Source organism: Takifugu rubripes, chromosome 20 (genome assembly GCF_901000725.2).
Source record: "Takifugu rubripes chromosome 20, fTakRub1.2, whole genome shotgun sequence".
Taxonomy (NCBI): domain Eukaryota; kingdom Metazoa; phylum Chordata; class Actinopteri; order Tetraodontiformes; family Tetraodontidae; genus Takifugu; species Takifugu rubripes.
Genome location: NC_042304.1, coordinates 6,612,541 through 6,632,919, shown reverse-complemented (window position 1 = coordinate 6,632,919; position 20,379 = coordinate 6,612,541). Strand labels below are relative to the sequence as shown.

The following is a 20,379-nucleotide window of genomic DNA, read 5'->3' as shown; positions in this document are numbered from 1 at the left end:
CACCTTATTGTACTTGTAGGCTTTAGAACTAATGTCTTTGAGCATTTTATTGATTTAATTGTACTTACAAGACAACTTACTTATATTATTATGGAACAGAAGTGTGGTACAGAAAAGAACCTCAATTCTAAAATTAGTTGAAATTTGTTGAAAGTGAGTTTGGCTTTTACTGTATTGTGGTAATACTGTGCATAAAACTTTAACAATAAAATGAATATAAACCTCTTTCACCTTAATAGACATTTAGTTCTCATTAAGTCCTTGCTCAGCTGTTTTCAGCAACTAGTTTTATAGTTTTATTATGTGTTTAACATGGAATAATTAACAGACTGCAGTAAAAACACAAACCAAATCATTAGTCTATCATTTTTGCACCATGTTTTAATGTAATTCCCATATTAAAGATGCATAGAATTTAACCACATAAGACCAAATTTTAAAAAAAAATGGTACAGACAAACTCATGACCATCAGGTACTCATTAATCTTGTATATAAACAATTGTCCTGTCCACCATAAACAATCCCCTCGGGTTAAAAAGCTCTGAACTAAAACTTCAGAGGGAAGAGGTACAATGTAGAGGAAGTACCCCCATATCGCAGAATAATAAAAGGAAACACGCTTTATTAGCTTATTGATCATAGTTCTGGTCAAGTACCTTGTTCAAAGATGTAATGGGAATTCTGTTTGTTATCAGCATATCAAGCCACAAGTACAAAGCAACTCTAAGAACAACATTATGCATTGAAATTACTTCTGCGGTGCAACACCGTGAGGTTATTGTTCTGTTCCTGAGCCTTCCAGATATCATTGTAGGGAGACATTCCTCCGACTGAAACGGAACACACTGCAGTACAGAACCTGTTTCCTATAGCAGAATTAATTACGCTACGAATTTGTTTTAGGACACGTTTGTGCAATTAATACTGGCTTCCCTTCATAAATATCATGCATTTTTATATTTCCAACTGGTTTCACAGCCTCAGCTGTTAAAACAGTGCAAGAAATCTTTTATTATTTTTTCAGCCTCCAGTAATTATAACAAGTTGTTTTGTTTTTTTTACTGGAACTGCAGATAAAGTCAGAATACTTTAGATGACATTTGAGTGGCAGCACTTCAGCATCTTTATTTCCAAATCATTTTTGATTTTTGCACACAATCATCCTGAAAATCCTGGCATCTTTAAAAACATTTTATTCACCTTTAAGTTAAGATACACAAGCATTTTACTTCCTAAGACTTTACTGTGAAAAACCACATTGTGTTATATGTTCAGATAAATTGTTCCATTTCAGTCTTTAAGTGATGATTATCCACATTATTTAAACAGCTCAACATTATTGTGATTTGATGCATCTTTAAAAATGCAAATAATCGACCCCTTGCACGTTGGTAAACAGTCTTTAAACTGTTGGTGCAGAGATAACTATATTATCTACCCAAACCATGAAGGAACTCGAGTGCACACTCAATCAGTGCACAACAGCGCACTTTCATTCATTCCATCCATGAGAGAAGAATGTTGATTAAAAAACAAATGTACATATTTGCTTCAGTGGCAAAAGTGGATTAATTTCAATCCCTGTCTGGATATTAAGCAGAGCGACGGCTGTCCTGGAATCCGAAGCTTTTAGCTTGGAATTCTTTTCTGTTCCCGTATATGTTGATTCAGGCAGACTGAGCCTCTTGAAGTTTACATGATTTTCCACATCCTCCCAGTTAGAAGCTGCCCTCCCGGCCTCCGCCCATTCCTTTGTCTAAATTCCTGATGAAGGTGGGAACGGGATGGGCAGAAACACGTGGACATCATGTATAGTTCATAGCCGAATTGTTCTTGGGTGCTTGGGTCTTTATCCCGAAGCAGGAAAAGACCAGCGCCGACTGTTTTACAGCTATAAACAGCTGAGCGACGGCAGTCTTCATGAATTATCAGTAGAGTTCTCATTGCTGGTTGAACCTGATGAATGAGGTGTGGATGAAGAGGAGGAGGAGGAAGAGGTAAAGTTCATCCCTGATAGTTCTGGAGGGTTTGTTGCTGTGTTCTGTCCACTTAAACTTTTCCTGCACACTGGACACGTGTCGTGCTGGAGGAAGAGAGAAATTACGGAGCGGTTAAACAGTGACTGATGAGATGAATTAGATTAAAAAGCTGTTCTCTCACACCTGTTGCAACCAGGGGACGATGCAATTATTGTGGAACATGTGATTGCATGGTAGCTGCCTCACGTTTTCCCCAACACTGTAATCTTCTTTACACACTGGGCATTCCAGGCCCGAAGCTGAAAGACAGCAAGATTCTTAATTATAATCCATCTGGCAGGTTTAGTGACATTATGAGCTTAGCCTGTTATCCAGGAAAATATGGAGGCCAATAACAGTTAGGTACAGTATCTCTCAGTCAGGTCAGCAGCATTTAAGAGGGTCACGTCTGATGCATTTGGGCCAGAATTTCAGCACAGTTGCACTATCAGCTAAATCTAGAGTGTGTGTGAAGACAGAGAGCCAGCAGATGACGATGACTGTGTATTTATAAAGCAAGACAGATTTAAAAAACAGGCCATTTACCAGCTAAATTAATAGGTAAATAAGTATTTCAAGGTAAACTACTGAAATACATGTGTTGAAAACAAAATTACACTGCAACACAAATATGTAAATACACTATATACGAGATATTCAATTACCACTATTGGGATGCTGATGGTTTAACTTACCAACATGTTCTTCAGTAATTTGTACTGTTGGAAGACTTTTGATTTTATCTCCATCTGCAGGTGGTGGGCCTGTGTTCTCAAACTGGTTTAACAACTAATGATGCAAAAGAAGAAACAAGTGTAAGAGTGCAAATAAGTTTAAGATAATTTAACTTTGTTAAATTATTTAAACAGTTTCTGGGAAACACCTGAGTTATAATGGCATCTAGACCATTAGCACCCCAGGCATAATCCATAGGATTTGAATGAAGAACGCCCCTAAAAAGAATTTAAATTCAATCAGTGAGGGAGAAATTTCATATATACACAGTATATATCTATATTTTGCTCCTTGTCAGTGACTTACCAAGATCCGGCACCAATATTGGGCATTGCAGTTGGTGCAATTATTCCATTCACCAGTTGCTGAATGATTCTAGCAAACAGGAGACAAAACTATGATATAGAAGCAACAGGAGAGGGCTCAAGTGTGCACCAAGAGAAAAGATGTACCCCTCTAAAGTGGGAACTCCCTCATGCCTCCCTGCCTGTCGTCGCGAGGCATGGTGTCCTCTTGGTGGCCGCTGCTGCGACGCATTCTCTCTGTCCCGGTTGTCTTCTGTTCCCAGACCAGCTCCAAAGTCAAAGTGGTCATCAAAGACGCCCAGGGCAAATTGACCAAACCCAGAAGGGAATGGAAATAAGTGCGGATCTGCATTCTGGGAAGAAAAAACCTATTACTTTTCTGCCCACATCTGTTCATGTTAAATAAAGAAAACACCTCCCTAAAACAAAAAAAAAAGACAGACCAGTGGGCAACATTAATAGATAATTTAAAGAAAATATTCTTCAATCAAGGTACAACGAGGAAACACAACTTTAGATTTCCTTTCAAGTACTAAAAGTAAATATTCCATTGACTGGACAGGATTTGTAAAGGCCTGTCTATACAGATAATAATCTAACACTTTAGGTTGTGTTTAATAATACATTTGCAACAGAAAGAAAAAAAAAAAATCACAATTTTTTAAATGCGTCAGTATTTTATTTTGGTATGAAATTGCAACATAGAAAATGTAAAATAAAAAGGGCCTGAAGATTTTTGCCTTTACTGCATGTCAGCACAGTCGCTAAATGAAGAACTGCTACAAATATGAACAACAAGATATGAAGGATTTGAAAAAGAGAAGTGTAACCATGAGTGGACGTCTTAACTTAACTTAGCTAAATGGTCACGGAAAATTATGACATTTGTTGCATTTTTGTGAAGGAGGGAGTTGCGTTAAAAAAAATACCTCAAATGACTGCTGGTTCTGGGGTCCACTGGAGATGGTCGGCATGGAGCCATTGTCAGCACTAAACAATAGACACACACAGTTTTTCTTTCGTTTTTGTGCAAAGTAGTAAGATAACAATGAGAAAACACCTATATTGTAATAAAACACACCTTCTCTGTTCGAGCAGTTCCTCAATAAACCCAGAATCACACCTTGGACAGGTGTACTCCTGTGGACAAACCATATATAAGAATGCATAACACGCTCAACGCTCAGTTAAAAAAAAAAAAAGAAAGAAAAAGATTTAAACAAGCCAAAGTTTTTAAATTTACAAGACGTGAAGCAAATACGCTGCAGGATAAACTCGACATAACCAGAACGAGAAAGGTCCTCATCCAGCCTGCCTGACAGGCTCCATTGTGCAGCGTGATGACGTTTCCATCATTCCACTAAATATAAAGGTTACGGTGCCACTGACTTCCAAGATCAAAACAGTCGACACAGATGTCCCATGGTCACTGTTACTATCACTATTAAACATTACATATATGCAAAAATGAACCGGGCTGTTATTTTCTACACTGACCCTGACAGAGATGATGTGGGGGTCAACTTAATAATGCATGTGTGACCTCTAGCAGTTGCACGGCCTTTTGGGGAACAGGCTGCTGGCAACCCCCAGAAACCTGCGGTGGTTCTTTTACATTGTGAGGAGCATATTTACAGCCGGATGACAGATCATTCTAGCCCGGTGGAGACATGCGCTGAATGGTTAAAAAAGAAAAGGACACAGTGGCATTGTCAACCTAGGCTCGTTCACGGACACGGTTAGCACAATGCGGCACACCGATCCTTGTGTTCAGTGTGTTGCTTTTAAAGCAACCTAAGAATGACCCGATTAAACTGGGGAACACAATTAACAATATGGTTACTTACTGGTGCTACGCTAACGCACAATGCCGCAGTTTTTCAAACGTGGCACCCCAAAATAGCTGCTGTGAAATGTAACAGAAAGCAATACTACTCTAGGCCTTATCAGCAACTAGTTTACTTTTCCACAATGACCAAAATAGTAACGTTTAAAGGCAATTCAATGTTAACACGAGAAGCTAAATGTAGCTAATGCCGTTAGCTTGCTATCCGTTAGCAGCCACATTACAGCTACTTTAAATCCTGTAACAACGCCAATAGATCACTTTTTTGTTGTCCGACTCTCCAAGTCCATTATCTGATAGTATTACTTACAGGAAGCCTTGGACTAATCTCTACCGAACATCTGTGACAGAAGAACCGGCTGGGCCATGGAGGAGCTTCAGCCATTTTTAGCCACTGAAAAGGTAGCGCAGGGCAAGAACTACGGAACGCCACGCAGGTCAATATTGACACTAGAAACGACGACGACTGCGCAGGTGACAAAAGCGCTGCTTTATAACACATTTATACAGAAATGTCACACCGTGAGTTAAAATAATCTGGCTAGTATCAAAAATCTAGTGGGGCAATTGTACAATGGTGTCGTGGTTAATGTGTGTTAGCCATTGATATTTTGCATAATCCAATTTTGTATAACGGGACGCACCAGTTCACCAAACTCACTTTTAACTTATTTTTTTCATACAGCTAATTAAAACCCAAGAGTTTATTTTATATTCGCTGAACCATGAAAAATATTGTTCTATACGTCTGTAAAAAAAAAAAAAAAGGCATCAAAGACTTGGACTTATATGTTGTAACCACATGGTGGTGCTTTTGTGTAATCGGATGGAGGAAACGGTTGGTGCTGCCTGTTTTACATTGGGGCCAGCAGGACCAGAGGACATAGTACACCATTGTTTTCTTTGGCGTTTATGAGATCTTTGGTCAAGTTATACGGTTTATCCCATAATCGTAAAACAAATAAGGAGCTATATTTTGTTAATACAATCTCACACATAGGCCTGTATCATGTATCGCCACACAGTGTCTCTACTGAACTCAAGTCTCACCCCTGCAGGGTGAGAGCCCCCTGCTCTCCCCGTTCACATGAAAACCAGAGATGTATTTTTTTTTTAACTTATTTTATTTTTTTTTGCAATCTGGCAGTGAGTTGGATTCGTTTTGACACTGCATTTATCACAATCTCCCGAGTCCACCAGACATATTTCAAACGTTTCAAAGAATATGCAGCATCTGCTTTTGAGAAACAGATGCTGTCCTTGGGTATTTGACATCATTAATCAAGTTTTCAGATCTAAGACAGGAACCATGAAACATATTGCTTTAGGGAAAAGACATTGTCTGTTTTTATGATATCTGGCAGTGCTGAGACAGCACTGCAGGTCTCAGAGAAGACATAGTTATATAAGAAAATGTGAAATCATGGGTTTGATTTCATTTCCAGATATCGATTTTGATTTTGAAGACTTATATGATAATACTCAGTAATACTGGTATCTTGTTAAATGCAGATTGATGAATATAGATGTGTCAAACATGTCTGGAGCGTCTCCTGTGCTTGGCAGCATATGCACGTAGGAGTTCTCCTCTGACTGACCATCGGCCAATCACAGCTCTTAAACCGTCTGGCCTGATTCTTTTATTTACAAATGTTGCTTTTTACGGTCTGGGAAGAATGGCCCTGGATGAGGCCCGCAGCTTTTGCAAGTTACAATAAGAGTGACGTTACTTTTGAATTCAGTTGCAAACTTTGTAAGGTTTGATCCTTTTTCTCCGGTGCCTTCAACGTCTTGTTAGCTGCCAAACAGAATGTGGAAACAAAGTAGACGATGCTCTCTGATCAGCAAAATATCCAAGCCGGATTGTGCAAATTTGTGTCTTTGTACATTGTCTGCAGGCCTTTAAACCGTGGAAACCACAGGTTAATGTATCTCTCCCACGCCACAGACATCACCAACGTTTCTTATAAAAGTCTCTTAACAAACATTATGGGTTTTATTCTCCACCACCTGCTCCAATGCGAAGTTAACTGGCATGGCGGTGTAACATCCGGAGCCTGCGTCCCGTCTCTCGGTCAGCGCTGTGTCAGATCAGCCATGTGGGAGCAGGAAAGACATCGCTGTCCCATGGGCTGAGATTAGAGAGCGTCTGATAGCGCCGAGGATTGCTATGTCTGCCCGGCTGAGGTAGGCTATTGTCTCTTTGCTCCCCAGTGCGTCACCGCCATCGCAGTCGAATGCTCACTGCAGCAATGCGATCTGGGGACTGTGTGACTTCGGGTCAGAGACAGGTCATGTCAGCAGTGAAAACAGCTCTGCCAGACGCTGTGGGGAAAGTAAAGTTCTGTGTGTGTGAAAGGATGATAGCGATGAAGACAGTGTCTTCCGCAGCAGACAGACATGATGGCTTCAGTCATTCCATACAGCACTTCCAGATGGTCCACTAATTACACACACACACACACACACACACACACACACACACACACACACACACACACACACACACACACACATACACATCCTCACATTTCTATCTCCGAGGGGACTTTTATAGCAATAGTACATTACCCAGCCCCTATCCCTAATCTAAACCCAATTCTAACCTCAACCTTAAAATCATATCTTAACCTCCTAAACATTGATGTTGTCGCGACCAGCAAAATGCCCCCCCTCTTGCCCAATCACGGCACTACTTTGCTCTTAAATGGAGGATTCGGGTACTCAATATGGAGCAAGTACAGCAACACACTCACACACACACACACGCACAGCACTATAACAGCTGCCTGCTTTAACTTCCTGGGCCTCTTATTCATGCGTCACTTGTTTTCCGTCCCACCCGTGGAAGACTCTGTCCCCCTCCAGATACGCTCTGTCTGAGGCCACATGTCACATGACACACGAGCCTGCCTGCTGTGCAGGATGCGTACAGGGACAGTAGGAAGTGTGTAATGGTCAACAAAGCCCCTGCCATGAAGACACAAACCCTAAAGTCGTCAACATGTACGGCGTGTACTATTGCACGTAACCAAGTGGTTTCGCTCCGTACCTCGTTGCTACATAACTATTTGGCATCACGTCACAAACGCCGCTCTGAAAATACAGACGTTGCTCAAGGAACACATGCAAACAATTAGCTTGATAATTGCCCGTGTTGGTACTAATAAACCCAGTTTTGTTTTACTTTATGGAGATAAAAGTAGCCTTTTTCAATTTGTATTCAAAGTAACGTCATCCAGCAGTAGCTAAAGTTAAGTTTAAAAAGGGTTTAAATGACAGACTTAGTTACATAAACTATGGATGGGAAAATGTTAACAGCTACATTGCAGTAGTCAGAGTCCAAATTGTGAAAAATGTTTGCATGAAAAGACATTCAGTGGAGTTTTTAAAACGTTTTAACTGTGTTAAATATCTTCCAATCCAAGCAACGCTGGGGCAAAGGTTGGATGTTTTATTCCCCTTCAAATTCTGTTTACTGGATTTTGTCGCGCTGATGTCGATGGCGGTGTGTGTGGTCAAATAAAATGGGCGATGATCCCACTATCAGTTTTTCTGTCTCCGCATTGGATCCCTGAATGGGCGGTGGCAAATTAAATGATGAACCCGCTCTGCATGAGTGGAAATCTGAAAACAAAAAATATTTCGTCTGCGAAAGCCACCTGCAAAGCTGAAGAGAACTGTGGCCTCGGCCTGGAAAATGTTCAAACCTCAAATTGCAAAATTGGACCCAATTTGTGTCACATTTGGGAAACAAGGGCAGCTCAATTATAACACTTTGCTTTCTGTATTTCTTTTTCTGTTCCAGATTTGTGGTTTGATATTTCAGCAGCAATGCAAACCAGAGTTAATCCACCGGCCTCGCCGATGCCAAGATAGGAAAGGCAGCAAGTTCGTATGATGCATGTGTCAGACTCGGGTTCCGCCTGCAGTCTGCTCTTTAAACTCTCTGTAGATGTGGAAGTTCTTTAGATAGCCAGTTTAAAATATAACTCCGTGGCTGTGGTGTATCTCCAGAAAAAGACAAATGCAAACCAAGAGGACAGCTAAGGCCTTCAAAAGTTGTGTTAAACAGTGAGCCAGGCAGTTTGTCATGCAAATGTTAGTCTCTTGGCCATAACACGATACGAATCTGTGCCAAAAGGTTCAGCGTGATGGACGTTGTGTACTCTGTTTAATTCATCATAATCATTGTAAATGAGTTTGCCTGCTGTTCAACTGGTAAAGATGGGAGAATAGCAACGCTAGCAGCTCCAGGACAATCAAACAGTGTAACTAAGGTAAATAAAATGGCTTTAAAAAACAAAGAAGAAAAGGAATATTGGCAGATCCATATCCGGAATGCCATAAATGCTTCTGTAAAATAGAACTCTTCCAATATGGTAAAGACAATTGGAAGTGCTTTCAATGGAAAAAAGAGAAAAAAGTGTTTCATCCCATAAGGTTCATCCCATAATATTGTTTGTATTAAATGAAACCATTAAATGAATGAATACATTTGTCCTGTTATATCATTTGGTCTTCTCTCCTCTCCTCTCCTCTCCTCTCCTCTCCTCTCCTCTCCTCTCCTCTCCTCTCCTCTCCTCTCCTCTCCTCTCCTCTCCTCTCCTCTCCTCTCCCTCTACCCAGCCCCCCCAACAGCAGCAGGGTCTCCCTATGTGAGCCTGGTCCTGCTCAAGGTTTCTTCCTGTTAAAGGGGAGTTGTAACAGACGCTATATAAATAAAGATTGATTGATTTGGATTCTTGGTTCACAACTTGATACAGACTAAACACCTCTAGCCTCGGGAGAGGTGCCAGGACACCTTCAGAGCACTGCCAAGGTACAGTTGAGCAAGGTACTGAACCCCTCAAATGCTCACATGGGAGCCTGCAATGAGCTGGCGACTCATTCAAGCCTTCACCCATAAGCGACTGGGATAGGCTCCAGCACCCTGGAATAACAGTGAAGAAACAGAGATATATATCGCATAATTCCATGGCAGGTGCAGTGTAAAGACGCAACACATGCGATTGTGTGCATTTTTTCTCTGGAGGAAACTGGGCAGCTTTACACGGTTGTTACGGCTCTTGTTCCAGTATATACAAGTTCCTGCTTAGATTGTCCATCTCAAAGTTATGGAAGCACAAGTGGACTCTTTTGATTTCTCTTCCCACTGACAAAATTGTTCCATTTTAGATGGAACAAAAAAAAAACTGTCCATAAATGTCCATAAAAACATACAATGTTCACCAGCAGACCAATGTGCTCTTGTGGACAGGATCCCATTTAATTTTGTCATATTTAATGCTTTTGAAACCTTATTTCCTCTGGTAACCCCGCTGCTGTGTCCTGTCAGACTGTACATATGGGCCAGACCACCCACTTAGGGAGAAAAGGAGCCATCCCAGAGGTCACCACGAGGAAGTCAACGAATTCTCCAGAAGAATAATTGGGACAATTAGCATTTGCACAACTTCCTGCCAAATCTGTTGTTGATGTTCTGCAAATCATTTCCCACACAGCCGCATTGGACCTGCCTAGAATTTCACTTCTTGCTCAATACGGTCATTTATAGCAAATGACATCACCGCTCTGAGAGCTCTTTCCATCCCGAGCGTTAGATAGCGTGAAATGATGGCTGGTGTCGGTGTAGTTTGGACTTTACATGATCTTCTTCGGTCATTCCCGGAACTGCTTTCGTCGTCTCCATCGGATGTCATCACCATCTCTAATTGTTGTTTCTGTACTAATCCACCACAACCACTTGACTCAGCTTCTAATAAAATATGGATGATCTCGATCAGATAAGACACTTCCAAGAAGACGTTGAAACATAAATTGGGGTGCGGGCACTTCTGTCAGTGTGGAACTAATTTATCTTCAGGGTATCAATCATACCTGGCAGACTTAATGTGTCAGATAACAACAAGGCTGGGAAGTTATAGCTGCGTTGGCTTTAGCATGATGTAGTGATGGATCTGAGATCCATTAGTTTCAGCTGTGGAGCTCAGCTGTTTACAATCCAGTGGCGTGATCCAGACGGTGGGTGGTCTTCAAAACACTGCGCAGCGCCTGGTCTCATCACAACAGCATTTCAGGTCTAAATTGGCGGATCGCTTACTGGAAGATGCAGCTGTCGTTTCTGGAAATGATACCATGCAGGAAGAGAAGGAAGCTGATGCACTGGCGAAGGGCGATTACGCGCCGCTGAAATATTTGCATGGGGTCAGGGGTCACGATGTTAAAATATCCAAACACTGCGTCATAATTGGCCTGGCAAGAGGTCTTAGTGTGTGACGCCGGACTGTTCCCAGTGGAGCAAGTGAACACACACACACACACACACACACACACACACATACACACACACACACCCACACACACACCCACACACACACACACACACCCCCACACACACACACACACACACACACACTCACACACACACTCACTCTCTGGTATTTCTATCTTTGGGGGGTATTTCATAGACATAATACTACCTCTAACCATCCCAAGTAACCCTGACCTTAACCCAATTCTTACCAAGTCTTAAATGTCATCTGCAAGAATACGTATTTCAGGACTCAATATGTAGCAACTACAAGGACACACACACACGCACACAGACACACACACACACACGCACACACACACGCACACACACACAGACACACACACACACACGCACACACACACACACACACACATTCCTACTCCTGGTTGCACCACAGACCACAAAATGAAGAAATGAGGACCAGGTACACTGCAGACAGTTTCTGAGGTCTCGTGTTAGGTGTAATTACCATAGCTGCGAAACACTGGTCGACTGTTGTTATGTCATTACCACCGCTGGTGTGAAGCCACATCACATCCGTCCGAGGGGCCGCAATCTAATGACTTACAGGCCGTTCCCGAAGGAGGAATCACACTGTTTACTTCGCCTTAATGACAACATTCCCCAAATGGGAAACTGTTTTGTCTTGTTTCCATCAGCTCGGCCTGTTGGCAAATATTATTCATTATTGTGTATTTTACTGGAAAACAACGGCCAGTCCGGCGCGCTTGTCATCCGCCTGACGTCAGTGCCACGTTTGAAACTTTGGACCTTCACGTCCTGTTAGATGCGATGGTTTACTGTTACTCATTCACATTGGACATGTTATTAATACATTTTAAATGTCGCCTTGAGTTAATCTTGGAGTCAAACAAGGCTCCAAACGGATCAATGCACATCCAAACGGTGTCCTTCCAGGCAATATCGGGACAGAATCAACTAAATCTCTGCTGACCAAACAAAATCAAGTCAGATGACATAACTCATGTAAGATAAAACAACCTAGACATTTGCCAGTTTCTAAATTTCCTGGTTTTAGTCACGGTCTCTTGACACAACGTCAACAACAAAATCAAAACATCTGGACCCTGAAATTTCACATTCAAACACATCTGAATATCTTCTGTTACTGAACTAATAAGACCAAAATTCAGAGCGCAGACCTTCTGTCTGGGGAAACAGCAAAAACAGGCCACATTTTTCTGGATCATTGTATCTCCATATTATCAGGCCGCTCAAATGAAACCATAAATCATCCAGAGTTCTGCTGGACTGTGTCCTGACATGAACAAGTAGAATGCGCCGTATTTTCCCCGCGCTGGCTTCGCTGCGCAAGTTACCCGTCAAAATCGGAGCAAAAATAAAACTCCCCCTTGCTATTTGGAAAATATTTGCTATCGGGTTTAAAAATAGGAGCCGTACAATTCAAGCTTCTGTCTAGTCTCTGTTTGGCCAACCTGCACCTTCGACTCTGGTTTCAGGGAGTAATTAAGACGGCGATGACTCTGCAGACGGCTGTGCTGCTGTAGGGTGGCGCCACTGGAGGACCTATGTCCATCTTAACATCTTCCCAAAGCCATCTTCCACATATTTCTTTCCATTTACCCATCCTTAATACTGCCGTGGCAATGCATCTGTGTTTGTCAGCCTCCACGCCTTCAGTCAGAATGTTTCCTTGCCACCATCGGTCTTCCTGTTTGTGCTCTCGTAACCTCATAACTTAATTAAGAAATGCCGTTCTGGTGTATCTACACCTACACTGTGGTGAATACTGGAGCGAAAAGAGCCGTTTGTTAGGTTTACTGTGTCCCGGGAGGACTGCAAGATACTGGCACTGATGGGGGAACAGGAATAATTTACTCTGTTAAAGTTTCCAGAGGTTTCAGAGATCCAAGAATATTCATTTTGATGTATTAGTCGCCACGAAGGTAATGTGAGGGGATCTGATGTGGTGGTTGTAACTCTGTGCTCATGACAGGAGTGCGACTTCAGTCGCAGGTAACCTTCATCAAATGTAACATTTAGCCCATTTTATACGTTGGTGCTGAAACAATCCCTCGTGGCACTTGTTCAAGCTAACACGCCATTTTATTCTGTGGCCTGAGTAATAAAAGGGTACTTGGACGGGGGTGTACATATATCCCTAAAGTCAAACCAGATGCTGCTGCGTGGTAGCAGAAATGCACAAAAACAAAGGAGGGTCCTGACACACAAGAGTGAGTCAGGACCAGACTGCACCCTGCAGCCCCCCGATGCCTCCCGCCTAATGCGGAGCAGGAGGAGCTCCCCAAGGAGGCGAAAACCACCCGGCCTGGGTTTGATTGTCCGTGGCTTCTTGCACGAGGCCTGTCAGAGGCCGCACGCACAGGAGGAGGGCTGTAACCGCCGCACGCAGCCTGGCTGGCTGCTCCAGCCGGGACCCCGGTGCTGTAAAAACACAGCGTGAGGGAGAAGTGGTCCAAGTCCCCCGCGGGGGCACGAGTGTGATCTCATTTTGTTGAGACTGGCGATGATTAGGCCTACAACGCTGTTTAAACAAGCGTATATCACACGCAGCCTCACAGTTGCAGAAGAGCGCATGTGTTGTTATTAAATGTGGTTTGATGGCACGCAGACAGTCTGCTGAGGGGAGGGAGGCACGTTCCTCTACGACAAAGACAAAGAAGACGATGAGGCGACAGTTATTGAGCTTTATGTTGTTCTGAAATGTCAGTACAAAAATACAAAAATAACGTAGCCGTCAAATTTCACAGTAGGTACACAGGTAAGTAGAGGACACTGGATATACAGGAGAGTGGATGAACTCTTCAGAGAGGACGCCGGTCGTCTGCCGGGGGTCACCTGATGATGTTTTCCAGGTTGATCAGGGGTGCTCCGCTGGCAGAGACATGGCGCTCCTTTTCCAGACAAATTGAATTTTCCTTTTCAATCGGGTTTTGTCTGTCAGCACTTTAGGACGGGCGTGGGGCGGTGGGGGGGGGGGACAACAGAATCGGCGAGAATGACTTTGAGAAGTTCTGGAAGAGGGCAAAACTCAACTCAGGAGGTGTGTTTGGGGGCTCCGGGGACAGACGCCAACAAAGGCAGTGCGAGCGCAGACTTTAGGGATCAACGGGTGGTTTGGATTAAAGTCTACGTAAACACGATGGAGGCAGACGGAGACGTACACATGTTTTGTTTAAAGGCCAAGGCCGCTCCTCGAAAAACAAAGAAAACTGTAGGTGTAGTGTTTAGAGTTGGCACCAAACTGTAACCACATTGGCAGGAAATGAAGCGCTATCAAGTTCCTTTCCATCAGCTCAGGAAGAAAAACTGTTTGTTTGTGAGGAACAGACACTAAGACACAGACACTGGGGGAGGGGGGGGATAAAAGGTTGAAACAGGCCTCTGCCTGTGACCGCTGTTGTACATACACCAACAACACGAAATAAATACACTTGCTGCATCAGTTTTCCCAAGGATATGTGGATTTGTTGCTAGGATTTAAAAAAACAACAGCATATAAATAGAATTTGATACCTTCTCCAATAAATAGTGGTATTCTATTTACAATATGCACACGTCTCCCAAAGAGCTCATGTTCACATGTTGGCCTCTGTCCACATCAAACCTGCTCTCATTGTGTACAAAGGAAAGGAGGAGCGATTGTCATAGCAAAAGTGGTCATCGTGGAAAGCTAATGGTGTGGAACTCGACGATTCTTCTCTCCGAAGCGGGCCTCGCCGGCGGCCGTCCGTCTAGACGGCGTTTTCCTCGCTGCCTTCCTGACTATGAGCTCGCCGAGGAGGATCTGCAGAAAGACGTGACACGTGTTGGTTATCTGTTTACGCGCAGTAACGTAGGGGGCGCCGTTCCTCCTGTCCTTACTGTTGCAGTGGCCGTAGTGGTGGACGCCAATGGAGTGGCCGAGGAAGCAGGTCGCCCGGCGCAAGTGGCAGGCGCTGAGGTAGGTGACGTTGTCGTTGCCGCAGATGGCTGGTTCGGACGGCATGGGGGCGGGGCAGGGGGCCGTGCGGCACACGACGCAGTGGGCGCTGTTGGTCTGGTCGGTCACACAGGTGTGGGTACCCGGACACACCACGTTGGAGCAGGACTCTGCGGAGAAAGGCGTCGGTAAAGAACCCGCTTTTGGGAACGATTGGACCCGGGCGGGTGAACTTACTTTTGCAGCCGCCCTGGTACATGACCTCCAGGTCCGGGTGCCCCATGCAGCGGGCCATCAGCAGGGTGCACTCGTCCTTGTACGACTTCCCGTCGCTGCCGCACACAGCGTGCTTCCGGGAAATGTGGGAGCAGTCCGGGGAGCACACGCACTGGGGCCTTCCCATCTTCATTTTGCAAACCTTCCCGGGGCTGCATTTGACCCCCTCACATGTGTCTGGAAAAGCAGAGCGAGCGTGAGCAGTTGCTGTATCAGCACGCCTGCAGACGTCAGGCGATCCCTACGTTCATTTTCAGACCAAACAAGCTGGAGCTCTGGGGGTTTTCCCCAGACCGTAACACACTTCTCACCTGGCACAATATTTACATTCATCACATCTCTTTATTGACCGTTACACAGAGGGACGTCTCGCGCCGTGGAATGTGGGTCCGCGGTGTTTTCATAACAGATCTATGTGTACCGCTGCACACGGCCTCAGCCCCTCCTGCCGAGGGCCGGGGGGGCTGGAGTTCACATGTGTGGAGAGGAATGAGGGCTCCTCCGATGCTACATGATGTCAACGCAGGGGAGGAGGTGTAAGATGACATGATGGCGAGTCGAAGCAAGCCAAAGCACATGAGGCCTCTGCCCAGGACCGAGTCCAGATGAGCCTCTCATCACATATAAACACGTTGCCTATTTCCTGCCTGCTCTTTAATATCCTGCTCTGTTCCTTCCTCTCTCTTTTGGTTCATTTCATCCCTCATTTCATTCCCTCTCTCAAACAAACGTAGGTGTCTCAAATCTCTCCGACGAGGCCACACAATTCCAAACCATTAGGCTAGTGTTGTGCGTTATGATTCCCAGACGCGGCAGCATGTGGCAGACATTCGCTCCAGCCCGGAGGAATGTGCGTCACTCACGGGAGCGCGCGCGGGGCTCCGTTTCAATTAACTTCAGAAAGTGGAAACAAAAAGCACAGAGGATCTATTCTGCAGCCTCGTTCAGGGTCCGTGTGACGCAGCTCTCTGCTCTTTTGAACCAGGCTCGCTGCGCGACAAGCTCAAAAATCCTGGCGCGCACCTAAAGAAAAGATTTTAACCGGACTTTATGGTCGCAGAGAGGTTCAGAGGTTTGGCCGGCCACGTCGCGCGTTGTCTGTAAAAACAGAATCGATCTGTGAAGCTGTTTGAACCTTCCAAAGATCACTTTAGCGACTCCGGGCAGCTGGCTGGAGTTATGTGGAACGCCTCTCCAACCACGTCTGCATTTTGTTATAAAGGGGGGAGCTATTCCAGATCTTCACTGGTAAATATCCTGATTCATAAATAACATGGTTTCAATTAGCTTACACAAACTCTCCAGGAGAGTCATCATGGGTAATGGAATATTCAGTTGTGACGCTCCGACATTTAAACCTTATGTCTCTACTGAGGAGCCAAATAAACATTTGACTCACGCTTGTTCCCCTTTTAGAACACACAAAACAAACAAAAAGTGGAATCTGGCACTGGCAGACCGGACCGGCTCCTCCTGCATGGGATTACCTTTGCACGGTTTACAGGCGACGATTCCCAGGAATCCCAGCAGGCTGACTTCGTTCATGGGCAGGCTGGTGTTGAACCACGCCGTGTCCAGACGACCCCCTGCACAGCACTCCTCTCTGGTCACCCCTCTCATCAGCACCATGTCGCACTTTTGGTCCTGACTCTGCAGCCAGCACATCCCAGCTGGAGGGATCATCACACACAGTTAAATCACCAGACATAATACCAGTGTACTGGAGCGAACCTAACTGGTTAACTGGTTTGTTTAAACTCTGTTCGAACACATTAAGTGAGCAGTTGATCCTACAAGTTTTTCTGGTCTCAAAAAACATAAAGTAGAAAAGCTCCCCTTAAGGTTTTAAATCTGTGTATTAAAAAGATTTTTTTTAAAAAAAAGAATTGTGTTTAAAAAAAACATAACTTGATGATTTTTAACAAATGCATTTTTGTTCAGTGAGGAAACTAAAAAGAGAAACTCACCATTTGCGGGATTCCTCCCAATCTGATACAGAGTGATTATCATCCCCAAAACACAGACGGAAAAGCTCATTGTGCCTGCGAGCCGGTTGAAAACTCCCCTCTCAAAGCGTCGCCTGTCTTTGGCAAATGTCAGCGAGCAGCGGCGTTCCGAACAGAGCTGATGGGTCTGACTCCACTTGTGGACGTTGCTCCCTATGTGAATGGATGTGTTGTGGATATGTGATGTTGTTCCCCCTCTGTATAAATATTTAGTCCAGATGGAATTATGCTGATGGGATGGGCGATCCTCTCAGCCAGTAATAATCCAGGGCAGGACACAGTATGACTCAATTTCCACAGCCGGGAAGTGATCCATGCCCTGGAGTGCCAGACACTGGGCACTTATATGACCTTACAAACCATTTTCACCTCACATTATGCTTATTAAAGGCTAATTAAGTCCTGGAAAAAAATCATAAATGGCTATTAGCTTTCATTATTCAACTTTAAATGAGCTTACTGGAGTAAATGTTTGGGGTATTTGGGCGCATTTGTTACTTTGGCTGTAAATGTGATGTGTTTAAAAGTTCTGTAGGAGCCCTATTACTCTTTAATTTTACACCCGCACCTGATATTTGCTAATGCTGTTTTATTGTGGAGCACTTTTCTTTGTGACCTAACAGAACAATAGGTGTTCAGAAAGGACCCAATCTGTCGCAGCTCTTTTTGCTGACTGTCTGGGTTTATCAACGAATGCCTGTATTTCACTCTGCAGTTGCAAGATATGGGGGAGCGTGGGAGCAAGGTGGTCTGCCCTTGAGCAACGCATTCAGTTCAACAAACACGGCAACACTGGGGCTTATCAAGAACGCTCATGTCTGCCCCCTCAGTCTCAGCCTCAAACCCAGACAGCCACAGTAGGCGAGACTGAAAACAACGAGGTCCCGTGGATCCCTGTGCCACATCTGTCTGCCAGAGGACCCGGCGTGGAGGGTTCCATGCAGGCTTCAGGGATGAGGACAAACCGGGCTATCGTGGTGTTTGATCGGAACATCTGCAATGCTCTTTGCGCTCCGTGCACCCATTCACCTCTGAAACTCAGGTTTATGCCTTCAGCCCCAAAATAACGCGAGTTATTGTGCCTGTCACGGCCTTTTTATGGGAGCGTTTGATGGTTTTTGGAGAAGGAACTGGAGGTAGTCCTATCTGAGTCTTTGTGAATGATGTTTGCCAGATATCCCCAGGGCACAGAGGAATGCTGCCTGACCTCAGAAGGGAAAAGAAATAGAGCGGTGATGGCTGTGGGTGGCCTGCCTCTTCACTTGGTCTCCGCACATCCAGCCAGTCCCTCATATGGTTTGGATCATCACTGCCGAGCCGTAAAAATGAGTACAACATGGCAGGGACTTTTAAGCGCTTTGCTGATGCTTGCTCTTCATTGGCATGAAGCTTCCCACCTTTGAGAAATGTTAATGTGTTTCTTCTTTTTTTTTTTTTTTTTTTTAAAGTGCACGACTATGTGAGGAAGCGTGAAATTGGCGGAGGCCACGCAAGGCTGTGTCTAATCTGAAATGTGGGGAGCATAAGTGTGTCCAGAGTCCAGGCAGGTGTGGCGCTCCAGTTTCTTCGCTGCTGAGAAAGACCACGAAACACCGCTGCCCTCTAGTGGCGGCAGATGGGTGTTACTGCTGCTGAACGCCAGCTGACCGTTCAGAAAAGTCCTATTGAAATACACGCAACAAAACACACCAAGCTTCAAGAAGACACATCTTCAATCAATTAGAACTTGACTTTGATCGATTGACCCAGGAAATGACGGATTGCCTGTTGGGTTCCCTGAAAATACACCAGGTTGCAACATTAGAAGATGTTCAGGTAAGTCACAAAGCAACATCTTAAAGAGACCACGTGACGCACAGAGGATGGGCCAAGTGCTCCTGAAGAACCAGGGGGACCAACTGATCACCAGCAGTCGACAGGACCATTTGGGCCTGTAACCCATGGTTAGTTTCCATATGCGGCTCTGGTGCTGGAGGATGTGGGAGAGGAAGTGAAAAAACGACTCCAGATGTCATCTTCAACTTCCGGAAGGATGTCCTTGCTGCGATTTCAGGGACTGGAAACTTCACTTTGCTCAAAGTTGATCAATAATATTATATATTATGAGAATATTAATCCGTTTTGTGAAATTGGGGGCAACACACAACTCTTGGCCTTGAAATGTAAATTTAATATATGTGAAATTCTTTTTTTGTTAGTTTTTTTGTTGTACTTGTAATTACCAGTAAAAACAAGTGCGAAAACTAAATTTGAAAGGGTGACAGTGACATCAGAGACCAAGAATCAAGTAACAAGCAACAAGCAAACAAGCAAAAGTAGGGAATTAGTTTATTTCAAGGTTATTTGTTTATTTATTTTTGCCACAGCCGATTTATCCAGAATAATAACCACTGATATGATTACGTCTACAGCTCATCATTAATAGTGAGACACAACATATACCTATACTTTCTTTACCAACGGATCCATGTCTCCCACCGGCCGAATGAGGGCGCTGCTCCTCTGCCTCAGTCTTTTCTGCAGCTTAAAGCGCTTCAACTTTCCTTCATGAAGCCTGAACCTTTATTGACTCATCAACGCAGTTACTGAGTAGAAGTTTAGTATTTGTTCTTGCAGCAGATTCGTCAACTCGTGTGTGTGTTTCTGAGGACGCACATGAGGGAGCACAATCCTGAACGTCTTCATTTGGTTTGGTACTGACTGAAGTCTTTCCAGGCCTGACCCCCACCCCCCCATGGCTCACTTCCTGTTTTTAGCTTTGCAACGTTGTCCTGAGTGGATCATTAATTAGGGGAGTTAATGTGGACGCACGCGTCCCTCACACGGACGCTCTCTTCCTCTCAGCCCTGGCGCCCCCGCCTCACCTTCTCTGAGCTCTTTCATAACCGGAGGAGGACACCAGTGCTGTCGTGACTGCGGGTCCCCCTCGGTCTCAGTGTTTGCACCTCTG

At 44.4% G+C, this 20,379-nt stretch overlaps 2 protein-coding genes across 2 annotated transcripts; both read right to left on the bottom strand.

The window, feature by feature from the left end:
* Positions 1-365: 365 nt before the first annotated feature.
* LOC101072415 (E3 ubiquitin-protein ligase RNF126) lies at positions 366-5,344 on the bottom strand. Its single transcript, XM_003974009.3, has 9 exons — positions 5,217-5,344; positions 4,142-4,200; positions 3,990-4,050; positions 3,208-3,413; positions 3,062-3,130; positions 2,904-2,973; positions 2,716-2,809; positions 2,165-2,280; positions 366-2,085 (listed from the first exon to the last, which is right to left on the bottom strand). The coding sequence occupies exons 1-9, from the start codon at positions 5,289-5,291 to the stop codon at positions 1,921-1,923; spliced, it is 915 nt and encodes a 304-aa protein (XP_003974058.1). The 5' UTR covers positions 5,292-5,344; the 3' UTR covers positions 366-1,920.
* Positions 5,345-13,898: 8,554 nt separating this feature from the next.
* On the bottom strand, positions 13,899-17,633 carry fstl3 (follistatin-like 3 (secreted glycoprotein)). Its single transcript, XM_011614682.2, has 5 exons — positions 17,391-17,633; positions 16,911-17,093; positions 15,385-15,600; positions 15,090-15,317; positions 13,899-15,012 (listed from the first exon to the last, which is right to left on the bottom strand). Exons 1-5 carry the CDS (start codon positions 17,458-17,460, stop codon positions 14,960-14,962), a joined length of 750 nt encoding a protein of 249 aa, XP_011612984.2. The 5' UTR covers positions 17,461-17,633; the 3' UTR covers positions 13,899-14,959.
* Positions 17,634-20,379: the final 2,746 nt, after the last annotated feature.